At 64.6% G+C, this 13,989-nt stretch overlaps 2 protein-coding genes across 5 annotated transcripts in view; both read left to right on the forward strand.

The window, feature by feature from the left end:
• Positions 1-49: 49 nt before the first annotated feature.
• On the forward strand, positions 50-7,068 carry PARP10 (poly(ADP-ribose) polymerase family member 10). Its single transcript, XM_043879611.1, has 10 exons — positions 50-444; positions 521-775; positions 847-1,083; positions 1,159-1,742; positions 1,857-2,078; positions 2,198-2,294; positions 2,483-3,130; positions 3,219-3,352; positions 6,243-6,414; positions 6,487-7,068. Exons 1-10 carry the CDS (start codon positions 267-269, stop codon positions 6,831-6,833), a joined length of 2,874 nt encoding a protein of 957 aa, XP_043735546.1. The 5' UTR covers positions 50-266; the 3' UTR covers positions 6,834-7,068.
• A 252-nt stretch (positions 7,069-7,320) lies between these two features.
• Positions 7,321-13,989, forward strand: part of LOC122679199 (plectin) — a 54,466-nt gene continuing 47,797 nt past the window's right edge. For 2 of the 4 annotated variants that reach the window (XM_043879543.1, XM_043879544.1), the window contains exon 1: positions 10,531-10,663. In XM_043879543.1, coding sequence (XP_043735478.1) covers positions 10,591-10,663 — 73 coding nt within the window. In that variant the 5' untranslated portion in view covers positions 10,531-10,590. Of the gene's footprint in view, positions 7,525-8,779; positions 8,979-10,530; positions 10,664-13,989 lie in introns of those variants that run through there. The other 2 variants (XM_043879535.1, XM_043879534.1) reach the window with 2 other exon arrangements.

Consider the following 13,989-nt stretch of genomic DNA (forward strand, 5'->3'; position numbering starts at 1 on the left):
GAAAGGCCACACTCGCCCAGCACTGCCGGCTCCTCCCTTCCTGCAACAGTTTCACTTTTGCTTTCCTGTCCTAGGGTGCGGGGAGGGAGTCCCGGCTGAAGGCCCAGACTGGGGCGGCCCAGGCTGGGGTTGGGGAGCATAAGTGGGGGGATGTAGGTCGCCTGCACGGTGAAGGGGGCGTCAGGGAACGCTGCCAAGGGACCCGGGCTGCGTGAGGCGGAACGGTGGGGCTGCTGCCTGCCCCCTCTTCCGGCCCCAGGGCAGCGATGGGGGAGGCAGAGGCACAGGCGGGAGCGGCCGTGGAACTCAGTGGTCTGCCCCCCAGCGTCCAGGACGAGCTGCTCATGCTCTACTTCGAGAACCGCCGAAGCTCGGGGGGTGGGCCTGTGGCGAGTTGGCAGAGACTCGGCCGCGGGGGCATCCTCACCTTTGAGGAGCCTGCAGGTGAGGGACCAACGGAAAGGGGCAGCCTGGGCCCCGCTGGCCACCGGCCCTGACTGCACACTCCCCTCGCCCACAGATGCCGCGAGGGTCCTGGCCCGGCCGGAGCACACTCTCCAGGGGGCTCGGCTGAGCCTGCGACCAGCCCCACCACGCGCCCCTGCACGCCTGCTGCTCCAAGGACTGCCTCCAGGCACTGCACCCCAGCTCCTGGAGCAGTACGTTCAAGCTCTGCTTTGTGCCGCCGGGCACCCGGAGCAGCCTTGCCAGGCCCTGGCCAGTCCCCGACCAGATCGCGCTCTGGTGCAACTGCCCAAGCCCCTTTCTGAGGCAGGTAAGAGGCGGGATTGGGGCGGCCTTCCTGTTAGGGGAGGCACCCTGCGCTGACTTGCATCCTCCCCACAGAAGCTGGCGTCCTGGAGGAGCACGCCCGGGCCCTGGACCTGGAGGGGGCTGAGGTCTCCCTGGCCTGGGTGCCCCAGGCCCGGGCAGTGCGTGTGCTAGGAGGTGGCCCCCCTGCAGACCTGCTGCTGCTAGAGCTGTACCTGGAGAATGAGCGCCGCAGTGGCGGGGGGCCCCTGGAGGGCATGCGCAACCTCCCGGGGCACCTGGGCACCGTGGTCTCCTTTCGGCACTGGCAGGGTGAGTGGGGCAGGACAGGGCAGTCCCCCACCATGGCTTGGAGCCCTGATGACCTGTTCTTTCCCTTCTTCCAAGTGGCCGAGCGGGTGCTGCAGCGGGACCACCGGCTGCAGGGCTCAGAGCTGAGCCTCGTCCCCCACTATGATGTTCTGGAGCCTGAGGAGCTCGCCGAGGATGCCGGTGGAGGGAGCCGCCCAGGAGAGCTGGGGCCTGGGGCCCCCGGGCATGTTCTCCAGGAGGCAGGAGGACCAGCAAGGGTACAGAATCATGCTGGGGATGTCACACTGGGCTCTGAGGAGGCGCCAGGGCAGTCAGGAGCCTCTCTGAGCACAGGCCCTCGCTGGGACAGCTCATTCTTGGCACGGGCTGGGCCTGTCAGCTCAGGGCCCTGGGGGTCTTCAGAAGAGGAGGGGCCGGGGAGCCCGAGGACTGTGGGGTCTCTGGACCCAGTGGAGATCGCCGTGAGGTCTTCAGAGCAGGTGGCGTCAGCGAGCCTGGGGCCCTCGGGGTCACTGGGGCAGGAGGGCCTGGTGGAGACGGTGCTGGCGATGGAGCCGGGAGCAATGCGCTTCATTCAGCTGTATCATGAGGACCTTCTCGCCGGCCTGGGAGACGTGGCCCTCTTCCCGCTCGAAGGATCAGATACGACTGGATTCCGGGTGAGCAGCCTCTGAGGAGTCCTCACCTTTGATCCTCCTCTGCCACTGGGGGCTCCGGGTGTCCTTCCTGTATGCTAAACCTGCCAACTGCCCCCGCACCCCATGGTCCTGCAGCTCTGTGGAGCCCTGGCCCCATGCCGGGCAGCTGAGGAGTTTCTGCAAAGTCTGCTGGGCAGTGTTAGCTGTCACATGCTGAGCCTGAAGCACCCAGGCAGTGCCAGGTTCCTGCTGAGCCCAGAGGGGCAGCACCTTCTCCGGGAGCTGGAGGCACGGTTCCAGTGCGTCTTTGGGACAGAGCATCTGGCTGGGGCCGTCCTGGAGACAGACCTGGAAGAGGTGGACAAGGAGCCTGCCCCGCCCTCCGCTTGTTATCCCTGCCCGGCGCTGCCTCCACCCTTGCTCAGACGCCTTGGGGGGGCAGGTGTTCCAGGGGCCCTGATACTCTCTTCCAACAGGTGGGCCCCACTGAGGCCCTGCAGGCCCTCCCTGGCCTCTCCTCTACCCCGTGGCCTCCAGATGATCCAGACGGTGACCAGGAGAACGCAGGCCTGGGTAGGGCTCCCTGGGGCCCCAGGACATCCTGCAACCCTTTCTTGACTTCATCTTCCATGCTACTCTGCACTGTGCCCATCTGCTGAGCAGATACCCTCCAACCCCTGTTTCCGTCTTCCTCCCGGCCCCTGACTGCCCCGTCCTGGCTGGGTTCGACCCTTGACCGGGTGCCTCTCCCTGCCCCCCAGAGGAGGTCCAAGAGCTGCTGGCCACCCTGGAGGGCCTGGATGGGGAAGACTGGCTGCCACTGGAGCTAGGGGAGGAGGAGCCTGAGGGGCAGCTGGAGGAGGAGGAGGAGGCGATGGCCCCCGGATCTGGGGAGGGGCCCTCAGCCCCCAGCACAAGAGAGCCTGGGCGGCTGCAGGAAGAGGCTGAGCTGCAGCTGGCGCTCTACCGGTCCCTGCAGCCGCGGGGCCAGGCGGCCGAGCAGGAGGAGGCTGCGCTGCAGCGGGCCCTGGCCCTCTCCCTGATGGAGCCGCCGCCCCTGAGTGGGGGACAGGAGCTCCTCCGGGGCCAGGGCCCGGGTGGCTGGGCCCAGCTGGAGGTGCACGCCGCCTTCGAGCAGGATATGGATGAGCTGGACCGGGCCCTGGAGGCTGCCTTGGAGGTGCACCTCAGGGAGGAGCTGGTGGGGGCCCCGAGCTGCATGCTGCCAGCGGAGCTGTGCGCCCACCTGGAGTGGTACCACGGCGTGAGTGTTGTCCTGCGTGGTGGCCACATCGTCCTCCGCGGCTTTGGGGTCCAGCCTACCCAGGCGGCCCGCCACCTGGCAGCGCTGCTGGCTGGCCCCCGGGATCAGAGCTCGGCCTTTCCCTTGGTTGCTTCCTGCTCCACGCGTGAGTCCGCAGCCTGGAAGGGGACAGGGAGGACAGGGGCGACTGGTGCCCCGGGCATGGCCCGCAGCCTTTTTCCTTCCTGCCTCAGTGCCACAGCAGAGGCCGAAGGAGCCCCTGGGCAGGCTGGAGCGTCTTGCTGAGAGCAGCAGTGAGTTCCAAGCAGTGGTGCAGGCCTTCTGTGACACGCTGGACACGGCCCGTGGCAGGATCCACGTGGTGCGGGTAAGGCCACTCTGTCTTGCCGCCTCTGGCCTCCGGGTTCCTGGCATATTTTGCTTTGCAGAGCCCGTGGCCAGAAGCCGCCCAGCGGGTTGAAGGCCATGATGGGCAGGGGAGCCCGGGCTTCCTTAGCTCCTTTTCCTGCCAGAAGGGTGTTCCCAAGTGTGGAACAGGGAGACAGAAAGCTGTGGAAGTTGGGGGTCCCAGCCCGGGTCCCCACTCTGCCAGTGACAGGTGCCTACTGCAGCCTCCTTGCCTAGAGCGTGGGGTGCTGGCGCCATCTCGTGGCTGCTCTGAGGATTGCGCCTTCTGCAGACTGCACCTCTGGGGGCTCCTCTGCCTCCCACCGGTGTGGCTCCAGCAAGAAGAGGGCTGGCTGCAGCCTCCTCCTGCATTCACTTGTAAAAAGTGGCAGCTCTGAGCCTGGTCTCGTTGCAGAAAAGGCTGGGAACTACTGGTGGGGGGCCAGAAGGAAAAGGAGGCTGGGATGGAGGGGCTCGCGAGGCAATGGGGTGGACAATGGAGGCAGCGGTGTCCCGAGGGCCGGTAGGGCCAGAAGGAAGGGCTGAGGAGGAGGCTGAGCCGGGCTGGTCGGCTGGCGCGAGAGTGTGAGAGCAGTGCCCAGAGACAGGATAACTGAGCACGAGCTGGGCTGCACGCTCACGGCCGAGGGGCAGGGATCTGGGGCCAGCCGAGAGCTGGGAAGCCAGGCGGCCCCTTGACTCTTGAGGCACTGAGCTGTGGTGGGTGGGCCTGGGAGTGGGGGTAGCATCATCAGCAGCCTGGATCTGGTCAGAAATGCAGAACCCCAGGCTTTCCCCAGCCCTGGCCTGGTCAGCCAGCAGCAGCACCACCACTCTCCTGGTTCTGCTGCTGTAACTCCAGGGGGAGGACTCTGCTTCCATTTCTCGACTTAGCAGCCATCACTCTTGCCCTTTGCGGCGGACAGACCTCCTGCACTCGGGCCCCAGGCTCCTCTTGAGGTTTGGCTAGTTGCCTGTGCAACTTCTTCCAGCAGGACCTCTGTGACTGACGTGGTCTGCTTGAGTCTTTTCTCCACTTAAGTTTAGAGACTGTCTCTTGCCTCCCTCCAGAGAAGATGTGGAGGACAGGCTTCCCTTCCCCCCATCATTTCTTCCCTCTTCCATCTCACATTTGGTCAGTTACATTATTTTTATGTTGGCAAGGTTGACAAACCAACATCATCGTCTGACTGTCATGAAGCTCCATGCTTGGGCCATCAGTTCAGTTCAGTTCAGTCACTCAGTTGTGTCCAACTCTGTGACCCCATGGACTGCAGCATGCCAGGCTTCCCTGTCTATCACTAACTCCTGGAGCTTGCTCAAACTCATGTTTGGGCCTTAGGTTGATCAATATATTAGGTTGATCAATATATTATGATAATGAAAAAATATTTACCACTGGACCAGAGAGGGCAGAGGGGAAGGAAAAACCTAGTTATTAAAACCACGTTGCCTGAAAGAGAATATTCTAGGAGTCAAGGATGAATGGCCATTAACTTCATTTACTCTGTTCGTTTTTCTTTGTGGTGCTTGGCTGCTGAGTTTCTCCTGGTGACTCCGTCTCCCTCTTGCATAGATTCCTTTTCTGTTTAGTAGAAGTATCTCCTTGAGTGAGTAATAAACAACTTAGACTTTTAAATTTATTTTGCCTTTTGCAACTACAACTTGATATTTTTTCAAACAAAACATGCTATGTGTTTATTAAAACATTTCTATGAACTTAAGCACAGCTGATTCTTATGTGCCTTAATCTGTACTTATATTGTTTGCACCATAAATAGTGTGGCTGGGTATAGCAATCAGGATGAAAATATGTTTTCCTTCAGATCTTTGGAAGATCTTTTTCTTTCCTCCTTAAAATTTTTTTGTTCTTGGAAAGGTAAGAAAAAAAAACCCAACAAAACCCTTCTGTGGCCTCTTAGCATCCAGTATTAGTGGTGAGAAGCCCAGTATGAGAATGTGAGATTTTTTTTCCACCTTTGTATATCGACTTTGGTGTGTGTGTGTGTGTGTGTCTGCTCTTGTAGAGTTTCCTTTCACTTTGAAGGCTGATGTTTTCCCAGCAGGTAGGGGCCATAGGTGTGCCTTTCCCATTGTCCTTGGTGTTTCTTCCATCTGAAGATGCCGCCTTCAGCTCAGAGAAACTGTCTTCCATCAAGCCCTTATTTGCTCCCATCACCTGTCTGGCGTCTTCTCGTCGAGTTCCTACTACTGAGATGTTAGACCTCCTGGCCCGCCCCTCTCCCACATCAGTCCTTTCACAGTTCCCAACTCTTTCTTTAGCTCTGCATTCTGAGTCACTTCCTGATCTTTATTATTTAGCCTACCCACTGGATGCAGTTCAGCAATTCCATCCTTAATGTAAGAACACTCTAATTTTCAGACTGTTTTTTTTTCACAGTAGGTAGTCTTGTTTCACGGATACAATATTCTTTTGCATCTGTCTGAAGTGACTAGAATTTCTTTAGAAACTTTTTGAGTCCCTGAGTTGGCTCCTCCTGGTTGACTACCAGGTCGGTCACCAGGTCTCCCATTACTGGGAAGTCTGGGCTATCTCCTGGCGTTGGGGGTGAAGTTCTGCCCGCAGTGCAGGCATGGGGCTCAGCTTCTCTCTGTAGAGGCCTGGCTGTGGGCTCTGGGTTTTGGTTGGTGGATGGGTTGTCCACCTGCAGGCCCCCTGGAAGCCCTCCAGTGCCACTTGGGGCCCCGCGGAGGTGGCGAAGGTCAGCCTCATGTGGGCTACTGAGTAGAGCATGGCAGGAGCTCTGAGGTCTCCCCAGGCTCTGAACTCCTCCCAGAGGGCTCCTTGGGGCTCAGCCCTGTCACAAGCGGCCGGGCTCTGACTGATTCCCCACGCCCACCCGCCTCAGGTGGAGCGCGTGATACATCCGCTGCTGCAGCAGCAGTTCCAGCTGCACCGGGAGCGCCTGGAGCAGTGCTGTGAGCGGCAGGCCGAGCAGGTCCTGTACCACGGCACAACGGTGCCCACCGTCCCCGACATCTGCGCGCGGGGCTTCAACCGCAGCTTCTGCGGCCGCAATGGTGAGGCCTGGGTCCCTCCGGGGCGTGGGCTCTGCTCCCTGGAACCACCCTGACCCCCCCCACCCCCCACAGGTGCGCTCTACGGACAGGGCGTGTACTTCGCCAAGCGCGCCTCCCTGTCGGTGCTGGACCGCTACTCGCCCCCGGATGCCGAGGGCCACAAGGCAGTGTTCGTGGCACGGGTGCTGACCGGTGACTACGGGCAGGGCCAGCGCGGGCTGCGGGCACCCCCTCCGCGGCCCCCCGGGCACGCGCTCCTGCGCTATGACAGCGCGGTGGACTGCCTCCACCGGCCCAGCATCTTCGTCATCTTCCACGACACCCAGGCGCTGCCCACCCACCTCATCATTTGCAAGCACAAGTCCCAGTCTCTCCCCGAAGACGCTCCTGCGCTCCTTAGCCTCTCCCCAGCTACCTGAGCCTAGAGGCCCCCCTCGGCCCTGCCTCCCGCTCCCTAGGCTCCGCGCCCCGCACAGCCCTACCGCCCCGCCTCCTGTCGCGGTGCTGTGTCCCCGCCCTTGGGCGGGGTTTCCCCCACCCCGGCTTGGGCCGGGCCGACCACCAGGGGTCAGCAGAGCCCGGGAGGAGGGTGGCCGGGCCAGACCTCGCCCGAGCGCGATTGTGTCGTTTGAATAAACGTGCCTGTGAAACCTGGCTTGGGCCCTGCTGGAGCTCCGGGTCAGACCTCTGTTTTGAGGGTGGCTAGGGGCGGGGCCGAGGCAAAGCCACGGGGACTGGGGGGTCAGAGGCCGACCCGGCGCGCCCCCGAGCGACCCCGCGTCGCCCTAGTGTCACGCACGCTCCCCTAACGACGTCTCCTTGGCGACGGGCCGCCCTCTGAGCGCGGGGAGTGGGCTGTGCCCGGCGCTGGAGGCGGGGCCGGAGGGGTTGGGGTGCTGTCCGAGAGAAGCTGCGCTGGCGCTCCGGCCCCGCCGCCACGGGGACCCCCAGCCCCGCACGCACTCGGGCGCCAGGACCGCACGGGCGGCGCTCGGTTAGGGGCCGGGGCGGGGCTCTGGGCTCGCCCCGCCCGCACAGCCTGCGCAGCTCTCCCGGCACCAGCAGTCCGGCCGCACGGGCCGAGCCCAGCAGAGCTGAGCCATAGCGCGCGTAAGATCTGGGCCGGGACGGGGAGGCACGCGGCGGGCGGGAGCCGCGGCTTGAGGTGGGGGCACCCCGGAACCAGAGGCTGCGTCGAGGCCCTTCCTCCCTCGGGAGGATGCCACCTCCGCCCGCGGAGACTGCGGAACTGGACGGGCGGTGCCTGGGGTGTGGGCAGGAAAGGCTGCCGGCGGGGTGCGGCTGGCGGCGGGGCGCCGGGCGGGGGGCTGGCCGGGAGGCAGGGTGCGGAGGGGCTGTGCGGGGCGGGGCGGGCCGGGGTGGCCCCCAACTCGGTGCCCACCGTCTCCTCCCAGCCTACAGCCTGGGGGCAGAGGCACAGAGCCCACACTGTGCCCCCGCGCCAGCCCAGCCGCGCCAGGACGGAGCCCCATTCACCTCCTGCTCGCCCGCGCGTGGGGGCCCGGGCGCTGAGGGGCGTGCGCGCGTCGGTGCCCTTGCGCTTCTGCGGCCCCCGTCGGGCGTGTGCGTGCCGCGCAGGGTGGGCTGCTGGAGCGGCGGCCCAGGCTCCCTCCCAGCCTCGCTGCAGCAGAGCTTCCGCGGCCCACGCCGATGCGGCTTCAGTTATTTATAGGGCTTCACTGCGGAGACCGAGGTGGGGCTGCGCTGGGGTGGGGTAAGGCGACGGGGAGCCCTGTTGGCTCGGACAGCTTGCAGGTAGAGCTAGTGTCCCCGGCTTGAGGTCTGGGTCCTTCCCTGAAGGCCTCTGAGGGGAGGGGCAGCAGCCAGTGGTTCCCCATGGCCTGCCTTGCTTGCTGATCGGAGGATTAGGCGAGACAGGGTCCAGGTTTGGCACGGAGGGGCCGGAAGCCAGTGTCCGAGCGATGGGGTGGAGGTTGGGATCAGTGGCCTCTGATGGGGTGAGCCCCTGGGCGATGGTGTGGAGGGGCCAGTGTTTGGGTGACACAGACAAGGGAGTGGCAGTGAGTGTTGGGGGTGTCAATGTCTGGGCGCTGCAGGGAGTGAGGTCAATGTCTGGGGTGGGGGGTCACTGTGTGGGTGTCTGAAGGACGAGCTGGAGGGGTGAGGCCAACCGTGGATGGTGGGAGAGGGTCGTGCGTCCTGTCCCGGTTGGGAGGCTTCAGCGTGTGGAAGAGGGGGGACGTAGGAGTAGCGTGGGTGTTAGTGTCCAGGTGACAGGGTGCCTGTGTGTGGGGGGGTCCCTGTTTAGGCTGAGAATGTGTAGATCAGTGTGGGGCAGTGTGTCCCCACACACAGGTGTGATCCCCTCCTGCTTTCTTTCCAGGAGGCCATGTCGGGCGAGGACCAGGAGGTTCGGGCAGTGGTTGAGGATGGCTCCAACGGGGGCAGCGGCTCGCCCAGCCCTGGGGACACGCTGCCCTGGAACCTGGAGAAAACCCAGCGGAGCCGGCGAGGTGGAGGTGGCCCCGGAGGAAATGGGAGTGTCTTGGACCCTGCCGAAAGAGCAGTCATCCGCATTGCAGGTAACGCTCAGGAACTCGGCCTGTCCGGTTCATCAGCTCTCGCCCGTTGGCTGAGCCCTGCTGTGTGCTCTGTGCCGGGCTTCGGGATACGGAGGAGAGGCCCGAGGGCGGCTTGCCTCTCGGTCCCGGGTGACTGAGCGCCGCACAGCGCCACCTGCTGGCCGCGCCCGGTTAGCTGCACCAGGCCGGAGGTGGAGCTCGCGGAGGGTGCCTCGCCGCTCTCAGGACGAGCCCTCAGGCCCCAGTGATGGTGACACTTCCTTAGGTTGCTGGGGCAGAGCCGCCTCCCAGGGAGTAGAAACCTGTGAGGGCAGGAGAGGAGGGTCCACCTGGTTGGTGGAGCCCCAGCCCCTCCCCGAGCCAAGGTTCCGCCTGGCCTCCAGTAGCTGCCATCCTGGAGGAGGACGGGGAAGGTCCGGGGTAAGGACCCTGACCGTGTGGGCTGGCAGCGGACAGCGGCTGCGCCCTCTGGGAAGTAGGTGACCCAAGGCCAGAGGCGAGGGGCGGGATGTGCTGCGAAGGGAGGAGCCAGCTGGGGGTCTCCAGGTCAGCCCCGTGGGCAGGACAGAATGATGATGAGGGGGGTGGGGGGGGGGTGGCGCGGCGGACGGCGCCCCTGCAGGAGGCCGGGAGGGTGGGCCGACGTGGGTGGGAAGAGGCCAGGAAGCCCAGTGCTGGGCGGGACGGTGCAGGAGGCAGCGAGGGACGTTGTGGGTGGGAGCACAGGGACAGCTTGTGGGGGTGCGGGGAGCTGGAGGGTGCCGCTCCCCGGGGCCTTGTGGGCGCGGCGGGACTGCGATCTTTTTCACATGTCACATCTGGATGCGAAGGAACGAGGCCCTCTTTCATCCAAGGAAGGTGAATCCCGAACGTGCTATCGCAGCCCGGACCCCGGCGCTGTCAGCGCCCCCACCCCATCCCTCCGTGCCGTCCCGCGAGCCCTGGAAGCCGGGGCTTCTGTACATGGGGTGCGCAGCGTTCCCAGCTGGAGGGGCGCTGCCGGGGCGTTCCGGGGGAGGGCGTTTCTCAGCCCTGGAAGACGGGGCTTGCCAATCTGATGGGTAGCAAAGACATTGTCTTTTTAAAAAATCATATTTTCTTCTGTACATTCCCGATTATATACGTTTTATTCGTAGTTAATTTTTTTTTTCTTTTTAGCGTAAGAATTTCATACTGAAAACACTCGGTCTCCAAGGTTACAAAGGAAAGCTCTCGGTAGCGACGGCGGGGGCGGAAGCGGGTGGGCGCGCCAGGGGCGGCCAGGTGAGCTTGCTGGGTCTGGCGGACAGCGAGGAAGGCGGCCCCTGCCGGGCCGGGCGCGCAGATTTCGGGACGTCGTTGGGCCGACGGCCGGGTCGGGGGCGGGAAGGGGGTGTGCGCCCGCCGGGAGGCGCGCGGGGCGGAGACTAGGAGCCTCGGACGCCGGGAGGCGCCGGGGCGCGCGGCCGCCTCTCCCCGGGGCCCCGCCCGCCCGTGGGGCATCCTGGGTGCGGGGCGGGGCGGGGGCGGCCCCTTTAAGCGGCGCGCGCGGCCGCAAGGGCCGAGTGGCCGCCGGGGACCAGAGGCCGGCTCTGCGCGGCAGCGCCCCGCGCGTCCCGCGCCCGCCGCCGCCATGGCCGCCCCGCCGCCGCCCGACGAGCAGGACTTCATCCAGGCCTACGAGGAGGTGCGCGAAAAGTACAAAGGTACGGCTGCAGCCCCCGCCCACCCTGCGGGCTGCCTGCCGGCCGGCCCTGACAAACCCTCCGGCCAGGCAGTCCGGCCTCTGACACCTCGTCTGCTGGGGTCGTCCCGATCGGAGCCCAGCCCCCCGGCCACCCCCCAGCCTCACTCGACCGGCGCGGCCGCCGCAGCGCGCTCGGCGGAGCCTGGTGGTCATGCCCTTAATAGGGCATGGTGCGGCGCGGGCGGGTGGGGTGGGCCGCCCTGGCCAGTGTCCTGTGTCCGGCGTCCGTGCACAGCAGACACGTGGGTCAGCCTGAGCTGTCCCCTGCCCCTCGGCTGGGCGCGTCCCCTAGGAGCGCGGGTAGCCGCCTATGTCTGGCAGTGGGTCGCATAGCTGCTGTCTTTCCTCACCTCCCAAAATTGGTGAGCACCTAGGCCGGCGCCCAGCCTTGGCAGGGACCCTGTGATGCCCCTTTACTGTCCGCTGGGGAGCAGCCGTGGGCTGGGGAAGTCGGGTCAGCCCCCTCTTCCTCTCTACAGGAGCCCACTCGGGGGCTTTGGCAGACCCCTGCCCCTGCTCAACCCGCCAGGGGCCCCTGGGTCTGCCCAGGCCTTGCTGCTGTCTGCTGCTCGCAGCCCAGCTGCCTGGGGCGTGAGCTCTGAGCAGGCATGGGCGCAGTCCTGGCCCCTGGCCCGCGGAGGCTTAGCGAGGGTTGAGGTGGGGCGCTGGGCAGGGCTCACCCAGAACAGGTCCCAGTGCACATGGCTGGTTATGCTGGCTCTGCCCCCAAGGGCAGTTCAGGGAGAGAGGTCCTGCTGGGACCTTGCCTGGAGCCCTGGGCAGCCGCTGTCCACCCACTGACCTCACCCAGGCAGGGGAGGTTTCACCGGGCCCTAGGCTCATCTCTGCTGGGCGGTCGTCCACTCACAGCTTCCCAGGCCCTGGCCAGGTGGACGTGCTGTGTGCTTCTCCCGCCAGCACTGTGGCTGGCCCGCTTGCCTCTGTGACCAGTTGCTTGGGCTGGAGACACTGCTTTGACTGTGAGCTCATGAGCCTGCAGGGAGGGAAGGTGTGTCTTGGGCGAGCTGGCCTGGCCCAGGGGCATCCGTCTGGACACATCCAAGGCAGGGGGCAGCTGCCCACCTGGGCCGCAGCCTTCCTGGCAGGCCCCAGGATGGACTGTTCGTGAACTGGCCGCTCTGAAGGAAGTGGGGATGCCGCACAGGACGAACAGCGCTCTGTCCAGCACCTTCCCGTGTGGCTCCAGAGCCCGTCAGGGCATCAGGCTGGAGTGTCCCGGCCTGAAAAGCCCTGGCCCTCTGCTCCCTGGGGTGGCACCCACCTCTCAGGAGCGAGGCCTGACAGGACCCTGCGGGCTTCGAGGACAGGTGTGGAACTGCCTTGGCCGTGCCCCTCCCCGGCTGGCCTGGTTGCTGCCCGCGGGTGCAGGGCGCTGGCCCGAGGTGGCCAGTGCCGTGGCTCAGCTCTGAGTGCGGCACGGGCCTGGGGCGGCTGAGAGCGGCGAACTGGGGAAGCAGGTGTGGGGGCTGCTGGATGGGATAGGGAAGGCTTCTGGGGGACCCGAGTCTCTCAGCTCCTGGCTTGAGCCTTGGGAACAGGTAGGGGGCTGGGCTGGGCCCTTGCTGGTCAGGGCCATGGCCAAGGCCCGGGGATGGCCTCGAGGAGGCAGAGGAGGCCGGGCTGTGGGCTGTGGGCCTGAGGCTGTGAGCCCTTTCGGCCCATGGAAGCCTGCGGCCTGGCCCATAGGCCCCTGGCGTGGAGGGCTGCCCTCCGCGGGGAAGAGGGGTGAGGCCTGTTGGGCTGGAGGCAGGGAGGAGGCAGGGGTTCTCCTCTCGGGGGCGCAGTGAGCACTAACAGGCTTGGCCCTCAGGGACCCCTGCTCAGCTCTGCACACCCATTCCTGGTCACTCACTGGCTGGGGAGGGCCTGGCGCCGCCTCCTGGCCTTGTCCCTGCTGGCATTCGCCCTGCCCCCACCCTTGTCCTGTTTGCCCTCTTGGATGCACCTTCCCCATCTGCCTCCAGAATCCAGCCTCTACAGACCTCCTGCCGTGACCTTCGTGCCCTCTCCAAACCCCGGGGCACCTCCCTGTCCACACTGGGCCTCACTGTCCACACTGGACATGTCACTCCCCTGGAAACCCCCTGCGCTCCCCAAAGCGTCCTGCTCCTCCCAGGGCCTTCTCCACTTCCTGTCTGCCGGCCCCTGGCTCCAGAGCAGATCCCAGCGGGGCTGGAGAGCTAGGCTGGGCAGCGGGAGGCTGCAGAGGCCCGTGGTCTCTGTGGGAGGGCAGGGGTGGGGAGTTCAGGTGATGCAGGCCAGGCTGTGGGGGTAGGGTATGTGGTGAAAGAGCCCCCCAAAGCCCCATGGCGGCCCTTTGCACATGGGTCCAGAAGCCTGTCCAGGCAGATGGGACACAGAGTCCAGGAAAGGGGGTAGGCGGTCCAGTCAGGAGGGTCTGGGCAGCCTGTAGAGAGTTCAAGGCTGTGTCTCAGGGCTGGGAGCCTCAGTGTGGATGGGGAGGGGGGGCTGGAGGGTGCCCACCAAGCTGCTGCGGTGGTCCTGGAGGGGGCACAGACGTGGAGCAGGGAGGGCAGAGGTGAGCAATGTCAGCGGGGGTGTTGTGGGGGCAGGTCCTCCAGGCAGGGCTGGGGTAGAGGGTCTGCTGGAGGCACCCTCGGGAGACCGTCTGGCTTAGAGAGGGTGGAGCTGGGAGGCAGCGGCAGTGGTGTGGGGAGTGTCCTCGCATCTACAGGATGTGTGCCCGGCTGGAGGGCTTCCCTCACCTCCCTGTCCAGCCCTGGGCATCCTGTCACGTGTCCCACCCTGTCCCATCCTGGACTCGGTTATCTGTGTCCCTGGCACCAGCCCCAGGCTCTCAGCCAAGATTCAGGGTGCTTGCATGGGGGAGCAGGTGATCGCATGGGGTGTCATCTCTGGTGGCCAGAACTCAGTGGGCAGGATTGGAGTCTGGCAGTTATTTGGGATTCGTTGGAGAGGGCTTTTGGTCTGTTTATAGTCAAAAGCTAAAAACAGACGGAAAAGCACTATGAGAATATAAAGAAAAAAGGTGAAAGTCACACTTTGGGTCCCTAGTCTCACTGGCTGGGGTGACCATAGTGTGTGTGTGTGGGGGGGGGGGGAGAGAGAGAATTCAGTGGTTTTAGCAAATTAGTAGACTTGTGAAGTCGTTCGCACCATTGATTTCAGAACATCTACAGTCCCCAGCTCCTGGCAAATGCTGATCTACTTTAGGTCTCTGTGGATTTGCCTGTGTAGGACATTTCATATTAATGGAATCATCCCACTTTGTGTCTGGTTTCT

This window comes from Cervus elaphus, chromosome 21 (assembly GCF_910594005.1).
Source record: "Cervus elaphus chromosome 21, mCerEla1.1, whole genome shotgun sequence".
Taxonomy (NCBI): domain Eukaryota; kingdom Metazoa; phylum Chordata; class Mammalia; order Artiodactyla; family Cervidae; genus Cervus; species Cervus elaphus.

Bases quoted from the DNA above. Each gene is read 5' to 3' on its own strand.
- PARP10 (XM_043879611.1), top strand. From the start codon at position 267: ATGGGGGAGGCAGAGGCACAGGCGGGAGCGGCCGTGGAACTCAGTGGT. The intron at 1,743-1,856 runs GTGAGCAGCCTC...ATGGTCCTGCAG, and splicing joins CAGATACGACTGGATTCCGG to CTCTGTGGAGCCCTGGCCCC. The intron at 3,131-3,218 runs GTGAGTCCGCAG...TTCCTGCCTCAG, and splicing joins GGTTGCTTCCTGCTCCACGC to TGCCACAGCAGAGGCCGAAG.